General features: G+C 45.8%; 1 protein-coding gene across 5 annotated transcripts in view; it reads right to left on the minus strand.

Annotated features, from left to right (window-relative positions):
* Nucleotides 1-14,078, minus strand: part of LIMK2 (LIM domain kinase 2) — a 58,235-nt gene that overhangs the window by 27,596 nt on the left and 16,561 nt on the right. For 3 of the 5 annotated variants that reach the window (XM_081801811.1, XM_081801812.1, XM_031028378.2), the window contains exon 3: nucleotides 308-403. The exons of the other annotated variants lie outside the window; for them this stretch is intronic. In XM_081801811.1, coding sequence (XP_081657937.1) covers nucleotides 308-403 — 96 coding nt within the window. The remainder of the gene's footprint in view (nucleotides 1-307; nucleotides 404-14,078) is intronic. 5 annotated transcript variants of the gene reach the window in all.

Consider the following 14,078-nt stretch of genomic DNA (forward strand, 5'->3'; position numbering starts at 1 on the left):
AGTGAGAGAGCACGAGTGGGGGGGACAAAGGGAGATGGAGAAGCAGGCTCCCCACTAAGCAGGGAGCCTGACGCGGGGCTTGATCCCGGGACCCCAGGATCATGACCTGAGCCAAAGGCAGATGCCCAACCGACCAGCCACCCAGGCACCCCAGGGCTGGGATTTAAATGTAGGCCCCTGTGAAGAGCTCCACAGCAAGAGCTCTCAGCCCAGAGCTCATTCTGACTCTTTAAGGAGAAATATCTCCCTCAAAGCCTTTCTGCAAGTCGGAGACAGCACAGGAACTGGAGCCCAGGTCACCTGTTACCTCTCATTTTTCCTTTCATTGCCAGAACGCCATCCATTGGCCTCAGCGGGCAGTGGTGCTTCTTCTGCTGTGTCCATGGCAACCAGGCTTCTCAAACTGAAAAATGGGGCACGATGGAGGACAAGGCTGGGAGTGCCTGTGGGGATGCTGGGCCTAAGTATCTGGAGTGGCGGCCTGGCTGAAGAGTACCAGCTGAGATGGGATGACCAAACCAGAGCCCACCACTGGGAAAGCCCCTTATCCCTTTGCCTGCAGGACTGTGAGGGGAAAAGCAAGGTTGCTGAAGTGGGACATGTCCAGACCTCACTGTTGGACTTGAGGGAGTAACAGCAGCTCTCTCCCACCAAGCATACATTCCTCTCCACTGAAGTCACCCTGTCACCATGACAGGAAAGTCTGTGGCAAAGGTGGTGGCTGGGATACAAGGGAACCTTTTCCCATTCCTCTATTGATTGGAAACATGGGTAACAATGAATGTGATAAGAGAGACTGTGTTTGCACCCTGTTATAAGATACCATTTATTAAACACTTAGTATGTTCCCGGCTCTGTGGTAAGTGCTCTCCATTTGTTATCTATCATACTTAAATTGCTAATATATGGGGTAGATGTTATCATCCCCATTTAACAGATGAAGAAACTGAGGTTCAGAAGGGTTATGTCAATAACCTGAAGACAAACAGCTAGTAAGTGGTGCAGCGGGGTTTCAAACCCAGTCAGTGTGATTGTAGATCAGGGGTCACGACACTTTTTCCCCTAACGGGCCAGGGAACAAATATTTTAGGCTTTGCAAGTGCTCGCTTCGGCAGCACATATACTAAAAATTTTAGGCTTTGCAGGCCTACACAAATACAGAATCTGTCACTGCAGTGTGAAAGTGCCCATATATAAAATATAAACAAATGGACATGGCTGTTTTCCCATAAGCCTTTATTTGTGGACAGTGAAAAATGAATTTCATGTAATTTTCATGTGCCATGAAACATTCTTTTGCTTCCTCATGCCCAATCATTAAAAAATGTAAAAATCATAGGCCATACAAAAACAGGCAATGGGCTATAGTTTGCCAACCTCTACTCTGCAGCCAAGGCCCTCAATCACTCTGTTTACTGCCCCTAATAGTGAAGACTAGCTTTTGGCATATGTGCAGAACTCAGCCACATCTATCTACTGGCACACAGACACCACACTCCAGCCCCAGAGGCAGCCAGCAGGGAGTAAGCACTGGATGGGCGCTCATTCTACACCAAGCACTGCTCACAGCATTCACTCAAATGAATGAATTTTAACCCACAGTAGTCAGTAGTGCTATGCTTTCTCCCTTTTTACAGAGGGAGGAACTGAAGTACAGAGTCTAAATTGCTTGTATGAGGTTACCCAGTTGTATAAGCGAGAGGAGAAGCCAGGGTTCGAACCCAGGTTTTCTATACTGAGGTCCACCATCGCTATGCTGGAGCTCAGTCTGGGCTCAGAGCCAGACTGTCTGGGTTTGAATGCGACAATTCACTGCGTGTAAGCCCTTGGCACAGAGTCTGGAACACATTAAGGGTTGATAAATGTTAGCTGCTAATATCATTAAGACTATTGTTACTACCACTATGGGCTAGCTATGTGGCCTTCAGCAAGTCGCTTCCTCTGTCTGGGCCTTGGTTAGGTCTCTAAATAGCTTCCAGCTTCAACATTTGTCAACCCTATGAGGTTGCAGAGGGCTTCCTGTTTTCCTTGGGTCTCAAATTGAGTTTAAACCTCTTGAGCCAGCTCTGAGGTGATTGGGATCCCAACCTGGGGGCCACACAGGAGCAACAGAGGAGGTCGGGCAGGGTGGAAAGGAGAAACAACACACAGGATACCAAAACGCCCATCCAGCTGGAAAGCTGGGAGCTCTCTTTCTCCCAGCGATAGAGCCAACTATTTCTCACCAAAAATCTATTATGTTCCCTTATAATTCGATCAGGGAAGAAGGAGGCCCCCAATTAAGTCTGGAACTAGCAAATTATCTTCTAATTGTACCCTCTGATTTCCATCTGATGAGCAGAGTGCAGATGGAAGAAAATGCAAGCCACAAAGAGACTGGGGCCAGGGAGCCCATGAGCATAACTCCTCTTGACATTTCACACAGCTCTGCTGTTCCAGCGGCGGCGGGCGCAGTGAGTCGGTGTCTAGGAATGTGAGCAGGAGGCTGCAGGCTTTCTCGATTCCCCCCACTCTGCTTACAAAGGACTCAGTGGGTGGGTGGGTGGGTGTGTGGGGAACTAGTGTGAGGGCTTCTCAATGCCATGAAAACTGCTTCTCCCTCAAAGAGGGGCAGCCGTCTCCCCATGTCATGAGTGGAAGCCCCTCCTAGGTGGAATCCATCTGACCTCCATAAATCCAGACTTCGGGAGGAATCACTGAAGGACTGATCACCAGATGTGATAAGCTGTTGGCTGCTCAGACCCAAGTGTGTGGTTCCTCAAGGCCAACTTCAAAGGGCCTAAACCACCCAGAACTGGGAGATGAAAGGTCACACTGGAGACTATATTTCCCCCTCCTGCCTTTGGATACTGGCCCTGGGTGGAAAGCTGCTCTTCTAGGTCCCTAGAGCAGCTGGCAGAGGATTCAGCAGTTATGGCTGCCAGAGGCAACTGCAAGGATCCTTGGACTGGCAGTTATGGACAGGATAAGGTGGCAGGAGAGGTACTAATCTGCACATTTCACAAGTTGGAAACCTGAAGAGGAGCCAAGCAAACTGATTCTTCAGAACCAGATGAGATGCGAGAGGCTGAAGGCAACAGACTTCAAGGCTGGCAGACCCAGGTGAGCACTCGGGTGAGAAGTGGTGAATGAATGAATCACTCGGACCTCTCCTCAGAAGGCAGCTCTGCTCAGATGATCTGAAGCCCAAGGAACTGTGTTCTTGTGGGGCCCTCTATTGGCCGGGATGACTCCAACCAAGGAAGGGAGCTCCTGGAGACTCCATAGCTTCCGAACCTTGAAAGGTGAGCACTGCTGCCCCCATCTACTGACCATTTCTCCAGTCTCTGCTCCTCCTCTCTTTCAACATGACCATAGCAGTCATCTTCCTAAAACAGGAGTCCTGGAAATTCCACTGATAGAAATTTTGCCCAGAGGCAGCGCCTGGGTGGCTCAGTCAGTTAAGCATCTGCCTTCGGCTCAAGTCATGATCCTGGGGTCCTGGGACTGAGCCTCCTGGTCGGGGTCCCTGCTCAGCGGGGAGCCTGCTTCTCCCTCTGCCTGCTTCTCCCCCTGCTTATGTGTGCTCTCTCTCTCAAATAAATAAATAAAATCTTTAAAAAAAAAGAAAGAAATTTTGCCCAGAGAAATATTGGTACGAATGAGCTAGAACACATATCCAGCCCTGTTTAATACTAAAAGATTAGGAACAGTCATGTGTCTATTAAAGGGAGTGGGCTCGGGGCACCTAGGTGACTCAGTCAGTTAAGCGTCTGCCTTCAGCTCAGGTCATGATCTCTGGGTCCTGGGATTGAGCCCTGCGTTGGGCTCCCTGCTCAGCAGGGAGCCTGCTTCTCTCTCTCCCACTCTCCCTGCTTGTGCTCTCTCTCTGTGTCAAAGAAAAAAAATCTTAAAAAAAAATAGGAGTGGGCTAAATACAATTACACATGCATACTATAGAATATTATGCAGCTGTTAAAAATAATGAGGTAAGGCGTTACACAAAAAAACCCAAGTATCAGAAAGAGTGTACACTATAATTCTATTATTTAAAAACTCTATGTCCATAATCCTCAGAGAACATCTGGAAGACTCCACTACTTGGTTATCAGTTTCTCCTTTTAAGTAGTGAGACATCTGGAAGCAGGGATAAAAACAGCATTGATTTTCTACCATTTTGGTACTGTTTGCATTTTTTTCTTACACTTAAGTGCTTTTTATTTTTTTAAAGATTTTTATTTATTTATTTGACAGAGAGAGACACAGCGAGAGAGGGAACACAAGCGGGGGTGGGATGGAGGAAGGAGAGGCAGACCCCCCGCAGAGCAGGGAGCCCGATGTGGGGCTCAATCCCAGGACCCTGGAACCATGACCTGAGCCGAAGGCAGACGCTTAACGACTGAGCCACTCAGGCGCCCCTTAAGTGCTGCTTTTTAAAATGATAAATGGATAACAACAAAAAGAAGTCCCAAGATTTAGAACAAACACCTCCTTACACTTTTTTCCTAGTGCTCTTGTCCAAAGACAAAGCCTGCCTGGGTGCACTGCACTCAAGCCTCCTGGGGCTATTTCTTTTTCTTTCTTTCTTTTTAAAAAAGATTTATTTATTTATTTGAGAGACAGAGGGAGTGCATGCCCGAGAGTGGGGGTAGGAGGACAGCGAGAAAGAGAGGGAGAGAAGCAGACTCCACACTGATGCGAGGCTAGATCCTACAACCCTGAGATCATGACCTGAGCTGAAATCAAGAGTCAGATGCTTAACTGACTGAGCCACCCTGGCACCCCTCCTGGGGCTCTTTCTTCAGCTTCCCCACCAGGGTCATGGCTCTGGCCACCTCCTGCCCCATTCCACTTCCTGATCCAGCCATGTAGGCTTTCCCAAGCCTTTGCTGTCTTAGCTCCTCCTGTAGCCTCCTCCATCTTCAGGCTGGTGGCTGTCTCCTCTTTTTTCCAGGTCTAGCTCCAACAGAGCACTCAATCTCCTCTGGGAAGAGTTCTCTTGATGTGTCCCTAAGCACCACACACAGGAATGGCTCTGAGCCTGTATCTGTCTAGTGCCAGATCAAACTACATGAGGCCCATACCAGGCTCACTCTGCATCCAAAGATGCCCATTACATAAGCGTATGACTCAGGAACCTCCTTATGAGCAACTACAGTACTAGAATGACGATGGTAACTAATGTTTATAAAGCATTTTCAGTTTACAGAGGGCTTTTATACTCATCATGTAGTTTAGTCCCTGTAACAACCTCATGAGGAATACCTATAGCACAGACCGGGCAAGGGAAGCCCAGAGATGTTAGGTGATTCATCCAAGGTTACTGCTGCTAAGTGCAAGACTGAGATTAAAAGCCACCTTGCTGACATCAAATCCCATGCCTTTCTTCAACGTGAGCCCTAGCAAGGTGTTTAGGAATCCCAACTCTCCAGTATAGGGCCCCAACCTCCTGGGTGTGTTGAATTCCTGAATCTGATTTTTCTAGGTTTCCTGTCCACATTCTTACTGTCAGGATATCATGAAAAAGCTTACCAAATGCCTTGTGGAAATCAAGAGAGGGTCTCATGACTTGCAACCCAGTGAAAACATGAAGTCATGACTAATTCACTACTGCTGAATCCTAGTGATGGGCTCTTTTCTAAGTGCTCATTGTCCTATCATCTGCAAAATTCCACAGAATTCCATTAGAATTTGATGAAGGAGTCAAGTCAAAGGGATTATGAGTTTACTTTTTCCAGGAGCTCTTTCTCCACCTTTCTGAAAACTGAGCCAGTTAGCCATTTCCACCTTTATTTTGCTAATAGATCCCTGGTACATGGCAGGTGTGGATCAAATAATCGTACTTGGGCACTGCTCCCCTTCTACAAGGTCTCTCAAAAGTTTCTAATAGTGGTTCTGCTACTATGCCACAAAGATTTTTCATTTTTTTTCTTTTTCAGTATACTGGCCAATAATTTTCTGTCTAAAAACTAAACACATTTCATGTGATTGGGTACCCTCATGCATCTTGGGCTTCCCATTCTCCCTTCTTAGTTTCAAGTTCGTGAGCTGTAAATCAAAGGATTGGACTAAATCTCTAAGGTTCTATCCAGATTTCCATGACACTTAAGACGGATGCCAAGGATTATCTTTTGCTGGGTGTTTGTTAACATGACACCACATTCCAGAAGTCGTGGACACTTAGTTCCCACTCTGCAAAACATTGACTAAGTTCCATGAGTTAGGCACTGAGGTAGGCTTGCTCACATATGCTTTCATTTAATTCTCAAAACTTTGTGAGGTTGAGGTTGCTATCTCCTTTTTACATATGAGGAACTAAGGTTCACAGAGAAGGTTGTGAATTGAGGTCATGGGTCTAGGAATTGGCAGAGCTGGGATTTAGCCCAAGTCTTTGGATTCCAGGTCCAAGACAGTAAAGTTGCCTCAAATAACTATTTTACACTTGCTATTTGATTTGCAGTGGTTGGTATTTCTGAAACGTGGTTGAGAGAACAGCAGCATCAGACTCCCGGGGGCAGCTTGTTGAAAATGAAGACTCTAGGGCCTTACCAGAAGCCTATATAGTAAGAATTGCTTAGACTGAGCCCAAGAATCTGCATTTTAAACAAGCCCCAGTGTTTCTGATGCATACTGAAGACTGAATCCACTACTTTACTCTTTCCTATGGACTCTTCCACTTGATTTCATTCTTCTCTCACACTAACCTTGAGAGGCAAGCAGGATAGGTCATTATTACCCCCTGGCTACAAATGAGGAAATGATTCAAAGATAGGTTGTTCACCTTCTTATTCTAGATTGAGCTTAAAAAATAAATGTTTGGTGGCTGACATTTTGTAAAGCTTTGGCTCACTGAGGACTTTCACCTTCCTGATATTGTTCTCACTCATTTGTAACCCCACGGTAGCTGCCTCTCTTTTTTCTTCAGTGACATTATAGTGGTAGTCAGGGTATAGTGGGAAAAGAGGACGCCAGCATATAGGGTCATCTCATGAAAAGGCCACGTTTGGAACTGAAACAAAACACAAGGGCTGACATCAGCCAATTTCAGAAACAGCTGATGCCACTATAAGAGTCAGTGCTATTGATGGGAGCCCAGTAGAGCACCCTCTGATCTAAGCAGGATGACTACAGAGCAGCCTCAGAAAGGTATGACCAGAAGATGACTGACAGAGAGAAGAAAACTATCTTCAAATCTGGTTTGACGTACTTGGGAGGTTTTTCCTGGTAATAGTGATAGATGTGGAGAAAGAGAATTTGTTAGCACCCCTCCAGTACTGCCAAAGGGAAGGGGGATTCTAGCCCTTGGGGGGAAAATACAAGGCAAATTAGCTGCCACAGTGCAAAAGGCATGCCATCCCTTGAGCTTTGATGGTTTTAGGCTTTGTAATGACATTTATAGACATAGGTCTTACTCCATGCTCCCACTTCAGAAGGAAAGCTCTTGCTTAGGAGAAAACTGCAGAGCAAAGAGATGGTGATGATGCATACTGAAAGGGCTTCATCCACATGTCCAAAGAGAAAGGCCGTCATTTGACAAAAACATCATTTGCCTAACAAACACTGAGCACCCACTGCGCTCTGGGCACTCTGCTAAGCTCTGGGATACAAAGACGAACTAGATATGGCTCCAGACTTGGAGAATTTCATACTCTAAGAGCGATGTTAGATGTGTAAACAAATACCAATAGAACTCTGAGGTATGAGAATAACAAAGAGGAAGAAAGTCTCCTCTGTTTGGTGGGGAAGGTTCAGGGTGGGTTTGGTGAGGCTCCTCCACAGGGGACAAGATTTATCAGTTGAATCTAAAGGCTGATTACCAGGCAGACAAGAGGCATTCCAGCCTGAAGGAACAACATGTGCAAATGCACTGAGGCATAACAGACTATGGTCTGTAAGCTGCAGAGTAGTGCACATGTGAAAGGTGATCAGAGAGGAGGCTGGGATGGTGGGAGAGGGCAAGGGCAGATTACCAAGAGGCAGGTCTGTCAGGTGAAAGAGTCACCCATGGGCAGTGAAGAGTTATCAGAGGTGTTTAAGCAAGCAGAGGTTCCTAATGAATGGAACATAAAGCCTAAAACACCAAAGAGAGTGCTGGTCTTTAGTTGTCAATTTGTCTCCTTGAATGGGCATTTATGTCTCAAGTCTACACTGGCTGCAGATATGTCCACATGAAGTTTGCTGGCCAACTAGTTTCACTAACAGCAAACTATGGCTTCATCCTCAGGCAACATCGCTACTGAGCTGGTCATTTTAACAGCTGAGATTTGCATATGGGCTATAAGCACTTAAGTAAGAATGAGGTTGTGACCCCTTATAGATAATCATCTACTGTTGCTCTGTGATACAACTTAATGTCCAACATTTGGTGTCCAAAACTGTGTTTACATAGACATTCTTCTCCTGGCTGCACTGGAAAAAAAAAAAATGCTTTGGATACCTTAATCTCCAGGTAATGCCAGGAAAAGAACCCTGGCCTGAAAGAGAAGACCTGATAATTTGACCTGGCTAAAAATAGACTTGCTATGTGATCTGAGGCAAGCCATTAAACCTTTCTGGGCTTCAATTTCTTCCTCTGTAAAAGGAAGGATTTAGGCTAAAAAATAAAAAAAAAATCCACACCAGTAAGCCAATACTGAAGAGAGACACAAGGAAGGGTTGTGGTCAGAAAAAGGTTGACTGGCTGTCCACCCAGAGACCTCTCCAAGGCTAGCATTACCTTGGTGAATGACCCTAATTCAGGCTTCGTTTTTGGCCTCTGAGGTCCAGAAACAGGACTTCATGGTACCCAGAGAGGTGAAGACATTCTAGGATGGCTCTAACCATTTATTAATCCCACGGTCCATTTATGAATTCACACTTGAAATTAGAACACCTACATCCTCTATACAGGTACCACCTCCAGACCCTTCCAGTTATCAAGAAGTCCAAGAAGCTGAATTAGGCATCACAAGGTTGTTCTGGGAGCATGGACTTAAAGGGAGATGAGCAGCCATGGAGAGAAATTTCATTCTGGCACTAGTGATCCAGCCAAACCAGCCCTGTCTACACCAAAGAACCCCCTTCTGGCGACCAAATCCAGATTCAATATGTTTATCTGGACACGTACATGACTAGTTTTGCCTCACTGATATTCACTTTCTGTTTCACTGCTGGCCACTCATTACTCCACTGGCTTTTAAATTAATTTTTTTCTAAAGATTTTTATTTATTTATTTGAGACAGAGAGAGCGTGAGAGAGAGCATGAGCAGTGGGAGGCACAGAGGGAGAGGGAGAAGCTGCGGAACTCAATCCTAGGACCCTGGGACCATGGCCTGAGCCAAAGACAGAGGCTTAACCAACTGAGCCACTCAGGCGCTCTAAACTAAAATTTTTAATTGAAAAAAGAGCATTACTTCTTCAGATATTTGACAATCACCAATTCACATATTATTCAGCTCTGAGAGACATGTGGCTCCCTAGGAGCTAATAACAAATGGCTAACACTCATGAGTGCTCACTCCATGTGAGGCCCTGTTCCTACCCAGTACTACACAGGACTTCCCTCATTTACCCCTCTATGATAACATTAGGAACTAGGCAGAAGGTTAGTATCTCCATTTTATAGATGAAGAAATGAAGCACAGAAAGGGTAAGTAACTTGCCCAACGTGCACAACTAATAAATGACAGAATCAGGATCTGAACACAAGCAATCTGGTTCTAGAGTCTGTGCTCTTAATGACCACATGATACTGCTCTTATTACATGTAGATCTGAGTAGTTTAACCCCCAGAGGACAAACTTCATTTCCAACTTCTTGGAGAATCACCAACCTATTCACCCACTCCCTGCCAAAAATCACCCATAAGTAAAAGGAAGTATTCCATTTTTTCCACACTATACTTAATGTATATCTTTAGCTAATGCTATCCTTCAAAGATTTCTAAAATATAAAAAACAGGGGTGTCTGGGTGGCTCAGTCAGTTAAGTGCCTCCGGCTCAGGTCATGATCTTGGGGTCCTGGGATGAGCCCCACATTGGGCTCCCTGCTCAGTGGGGAGTCTGCTTCTCCCTCTCCCTCTGCTCCTCCCCCTTGCTCATGTTCTCTCTCTCGAATAAATAATCTTAAAAAAATAAAATATAAAAAACCAAATAAATAGGAGCACCTGGATGACTCAGTCAGTTAAGTGTCCGACTCTGGCTCAGGTCATGGTATTGGGATCCTGAGATCGAGCCCCATGTTGGGCTCCCTACTCAGCATGGAGTCTGCTTAAGACTCTCTCTCCCTCTGCCCCTCCTCCCTGTGCACTTTGCTCTCTCTCTCTCTCTCTCTAATAAATTAAAAAATAGGGGCACCTGGGTGGCTCAGTCAGTTAAGCATCTGACTCTTGATTTTGGCTCAGGTCATAACCTCAGGGTTGTGGCATCAAGCCCCGTGTCAGGCTCTGTGCTGGGTATAGTGCCTGCATAAGATTATCTCCCTCTATTCCTCTCTCCCCCTCTACACAAACAAACTGATGATTAGAATTGAAATTTGTCAGATTTCAATTCATAATTAGTTTGGTCTAGAGTAGCTAGACTCATTCTTCCCTCTACTGCTTTTCTCTCCAGGGTTTGTTCCTGTATGGCTGGTACCTACAGAGAAGTACAGCTCTGGGTCATCCTTTCTGTCTCCTTTGGAGGAAGAAGACAAAACTTTAACTTCTCACCTTGACACTTCCAGACAATTTTCCAAAACAACTCAATCTCTGCCACTTACAGTAACTGCAGCCACAGTGGCTGCTAAGGGAAGGATATGGGGAAGCGCAGGGAAAAGCCTCGCTTACATCCTATCTCTTGGCCCCCCTGGCAATTCATTCAACAAATATCTCCCCCATACCAACGATGTGCTCAGTGGTGACACAATGGGGAGGCAAAATGTCCCATGGTCCATGACTAGGTTATACTTACAGAATATTAGAGGTCTCAGGATGTCACTAAGGAGATGACCAAATGAATAAAGGTAAAGTTAAAACCACAAAAAAAAAGCTTCAAAGGGAAGGTCTGTGAAAGCATAAAACAGGGGCCATGACCTATTCTCTAACTATTTCCCTGAGACATCCAAGTAAAGATCTGAAGGATGAGCAGGAGTTAATTAGGCCAAAAGGGAGTGAGGGGGCATTCCAGGCAGAGAGAACAGCAGGAACAAGGGCCTGTCAGAGGAAGCAGGGTGTGTTTTGGACCCCGTGAAGCAGAGCGGTGAGACTGAAGTAGAGAGAGCAGGAGGTTGTGGGGAGAGGCCAGACCAGAAGGGGTTTTGCCGGCCACATTAAGGACTGGTCTTTATCCAAGAGTGCTACAAAGTCGTGGAGATATATAAAGATGGAGAGACAGCAGTGCCACATGGTCAGATTTTTTTTTTTTAAGGTCATTCACTCTGGCCACTTTGTGGAGATTGGATTGGGTGGTGTGAGTGACTATCCACAGTTAGAAGGCTACTGTAATTATCCAGGTGAGACACAATGGTAGCCTGAACAGGGTGGTGGTAGGAGAAATGGAAAGACATGGACATATTCAAAATATAATCTGGAGATAAAACTGACAGGTGTGGATATGGGATAAGAGAGAAGAGGTATCAAGAAGCACTTCCAGGTTCTGACTTAGGCAGTGGGGTGGATGGTCGTGCCATTCAACAGGACAGGTTATATTGAAGAGAAGCTGGTTTTGGGAGGAAGATCGAAAGTCCAGCTGGGCCTGAGATGCCTGGAAGACACTCAAATGGACAGGGGAAGTTGACAGCAAGATAGACAGGACTAGAGCCCAGTGGAAAGGTTTGTTGATACGAATTTCGGGGTCATCAGTGAGTGGAGGACAACAGAAGCCATAGGTGTGGGTGAGATTGCTTAGGGAGAAACAGAATGTGCCTGGAGAAACAGCAATATTCCAGAGCTGGAGAGAGGATAAGCAAACTAGAATGACCAGAAAGGGGGGGTGGTGGAAACCAGGACAGTATGGAATGCCATGGAATTCAAGGGTTTCAAGAGTGACAAAGACACTAATAATAAATGATAACATCTATTAAATCCTAATTATGGCCAGGTACTGAGCGAAGGACTTTGAATACATGATCAAATTTAATCAGCATCACAACCTTTTGAAGTGGGAAGCATTTCACTTCCCCTTTTCTAGATGAAGAAACTGTGGCAAAGAAACTCAAGGTCAGCTGACTCAAGATAAACTGGAATGAAAACCCAAGCAGGCTGACTCCAAACTCATTCACTTGTCTCTACTACCTCTAGTGCAATTTGAGAGGTCATAAAAGATGAAGCCTGAAGAATGGCCAGTGGATGGACCGATGTGACTGTCCCCGAGAAACTTACTAAGGGAACACTGTTTCAGGGGAATGAGAACGGAAGCCAGACCAGAGCCCATTATTAGACATGCTCCACATTATTACCCATTTTTCAGCTGTCTGAGGGAGCCAGTTAGGAGACCAGGCCACTAGGTTAAATCCGTATCCCCAACAGCATCTAATTTGGTGCCTTTAATATAGCAAATGATGCTCAAAATTATAATGTAAGAAGCACAAAGTTGCCATGTGCTGCTTGCTGCTAACCCTTTACATCATACCATCCTCAAGTTTTCAGTGTGTGTTCTTATTCATCACCTTTTTTATTTTAATTAATTAATTAATTAATTTGACAGACATAGTGAGAGAGGGAACACAAGCAGGGGGAGTGGGAGAGATTTATTTATTTATTTATTTATTTATTTATTTATTTGACAGAGAGACACAGCAAGAGAGGGAACACAAGCAGGCGGAGTGGGAGAGAGAGAAGCGGGCTCCCTGGAGGGGCTCGATCCCAGAACCCTGGGATCATGACCTGAGCCGAAGGCAGACGCTTAACGACTGAGCCACCTAGGCGCCCCTCCATCACCTCTTTGATCCTCACAATTACTTCGTGAGGTGGATTACTTTTACCACATCTTTTTTTTTTAAATTTTTTAAAAATTTATTTTATTTATTTCTTTGTCAGAGAGAGAGAGAGCACAAGCAGGGGGAGCAGCAGAGGGAGAGGGAGAAGCAGGCTCCTCACTGAGCAAGGAACCCGATGCGGGACTCGATCCCAGGACCCTGGGATCATGACCTGAGCCGAAGGCAGACGCTTAACGACTGAGCCACCCAGGCGTCCCACATCTTTTTTTTTTAACTTAAAAAAAAAATATTTTATTTATTTATTTGACAGAGACAGAGAGCACAAGCAGGGGGAGCAGCAGAGGGAGAGGGAGAAGCAGGTTCCCCGCTGAGCAGAGAGTCCGCCATGGGGCTCAATCCCAGGACCCTGGGAGTGTGACCTTTGCTGAAGACAGACACTTAACCGACTGAGCCACTCAGGTGCACCTACTTTTACTACATCTTATAGATGAGAAACTGAAGCTCACGATGAGAAAGGAAATTGCCCACAGTTACACAGCCAGCCTGGCTCCGCTAAGACTCAAATCCAGCTCTTCTGACTCCAAGTCTATTATTCTTTCTGGGGAGTCCCAGTGGAAAGAGGACCCTCTTTAGAGCCCGGGAGACCTGAGTTCAAATGTATGTGACCCTAAGCAAGTTCTACCTTTCTGGACCTTGCTGTTTTCATGTAAAGTGGGGTTGTAGGGTTATTGTAATGGATCAGATAATCTAAGCAAAACTCCCAATACAATGCTTAATAAATATCTGTTGTCTATCCCTGGCTCCACCCTACCCCTCTTCATCTCTGCACCAAACAGCAGCTGTGGGACTTCTCTGGGATCTTCGTTCTCTCTTCCCAAGGAACAGAGCAGTATTAAGGCATGTTGAAGGTCACATAATGTTGCTATATACTAGGAGTCCCACTCTGTGTTCATGCTGGACTCCCTTGTGCGGGCAGAGGAAGGCCCAGGTGTTTGTCCTCTGTCAGGCACGCCCCAGCCCCGTTTAACTGCCAGCCTTAATGAGTTGCTGGCTGGCTGTTTCCTTAGAGATAAACTAGACAAAGAAGCAAACTAAAATCAAAGGCTTGCGTCCATAAATGCAGCAGCAACATCAACGTTATAACAGCAGAGGGCAGGGTTGCTCCACAGACTCCCATGCCAGGAGCCAGCGACCCAGGAGAAAT

Source organism: Leptonychotes weddellii, chromosome 13 (genome assembly GCF_054177405.1).
Source record: "Leptonychotes weddellii isolate Sample4059 chromosome 13, ASM5417740v2, whole genome shotgun sequence".
NCBI lineage: Eukaryota > Metazoa > Chordata > Mammalia > Carnivora > Phocidae > Leptonychotes > Leptonychotes weddellii.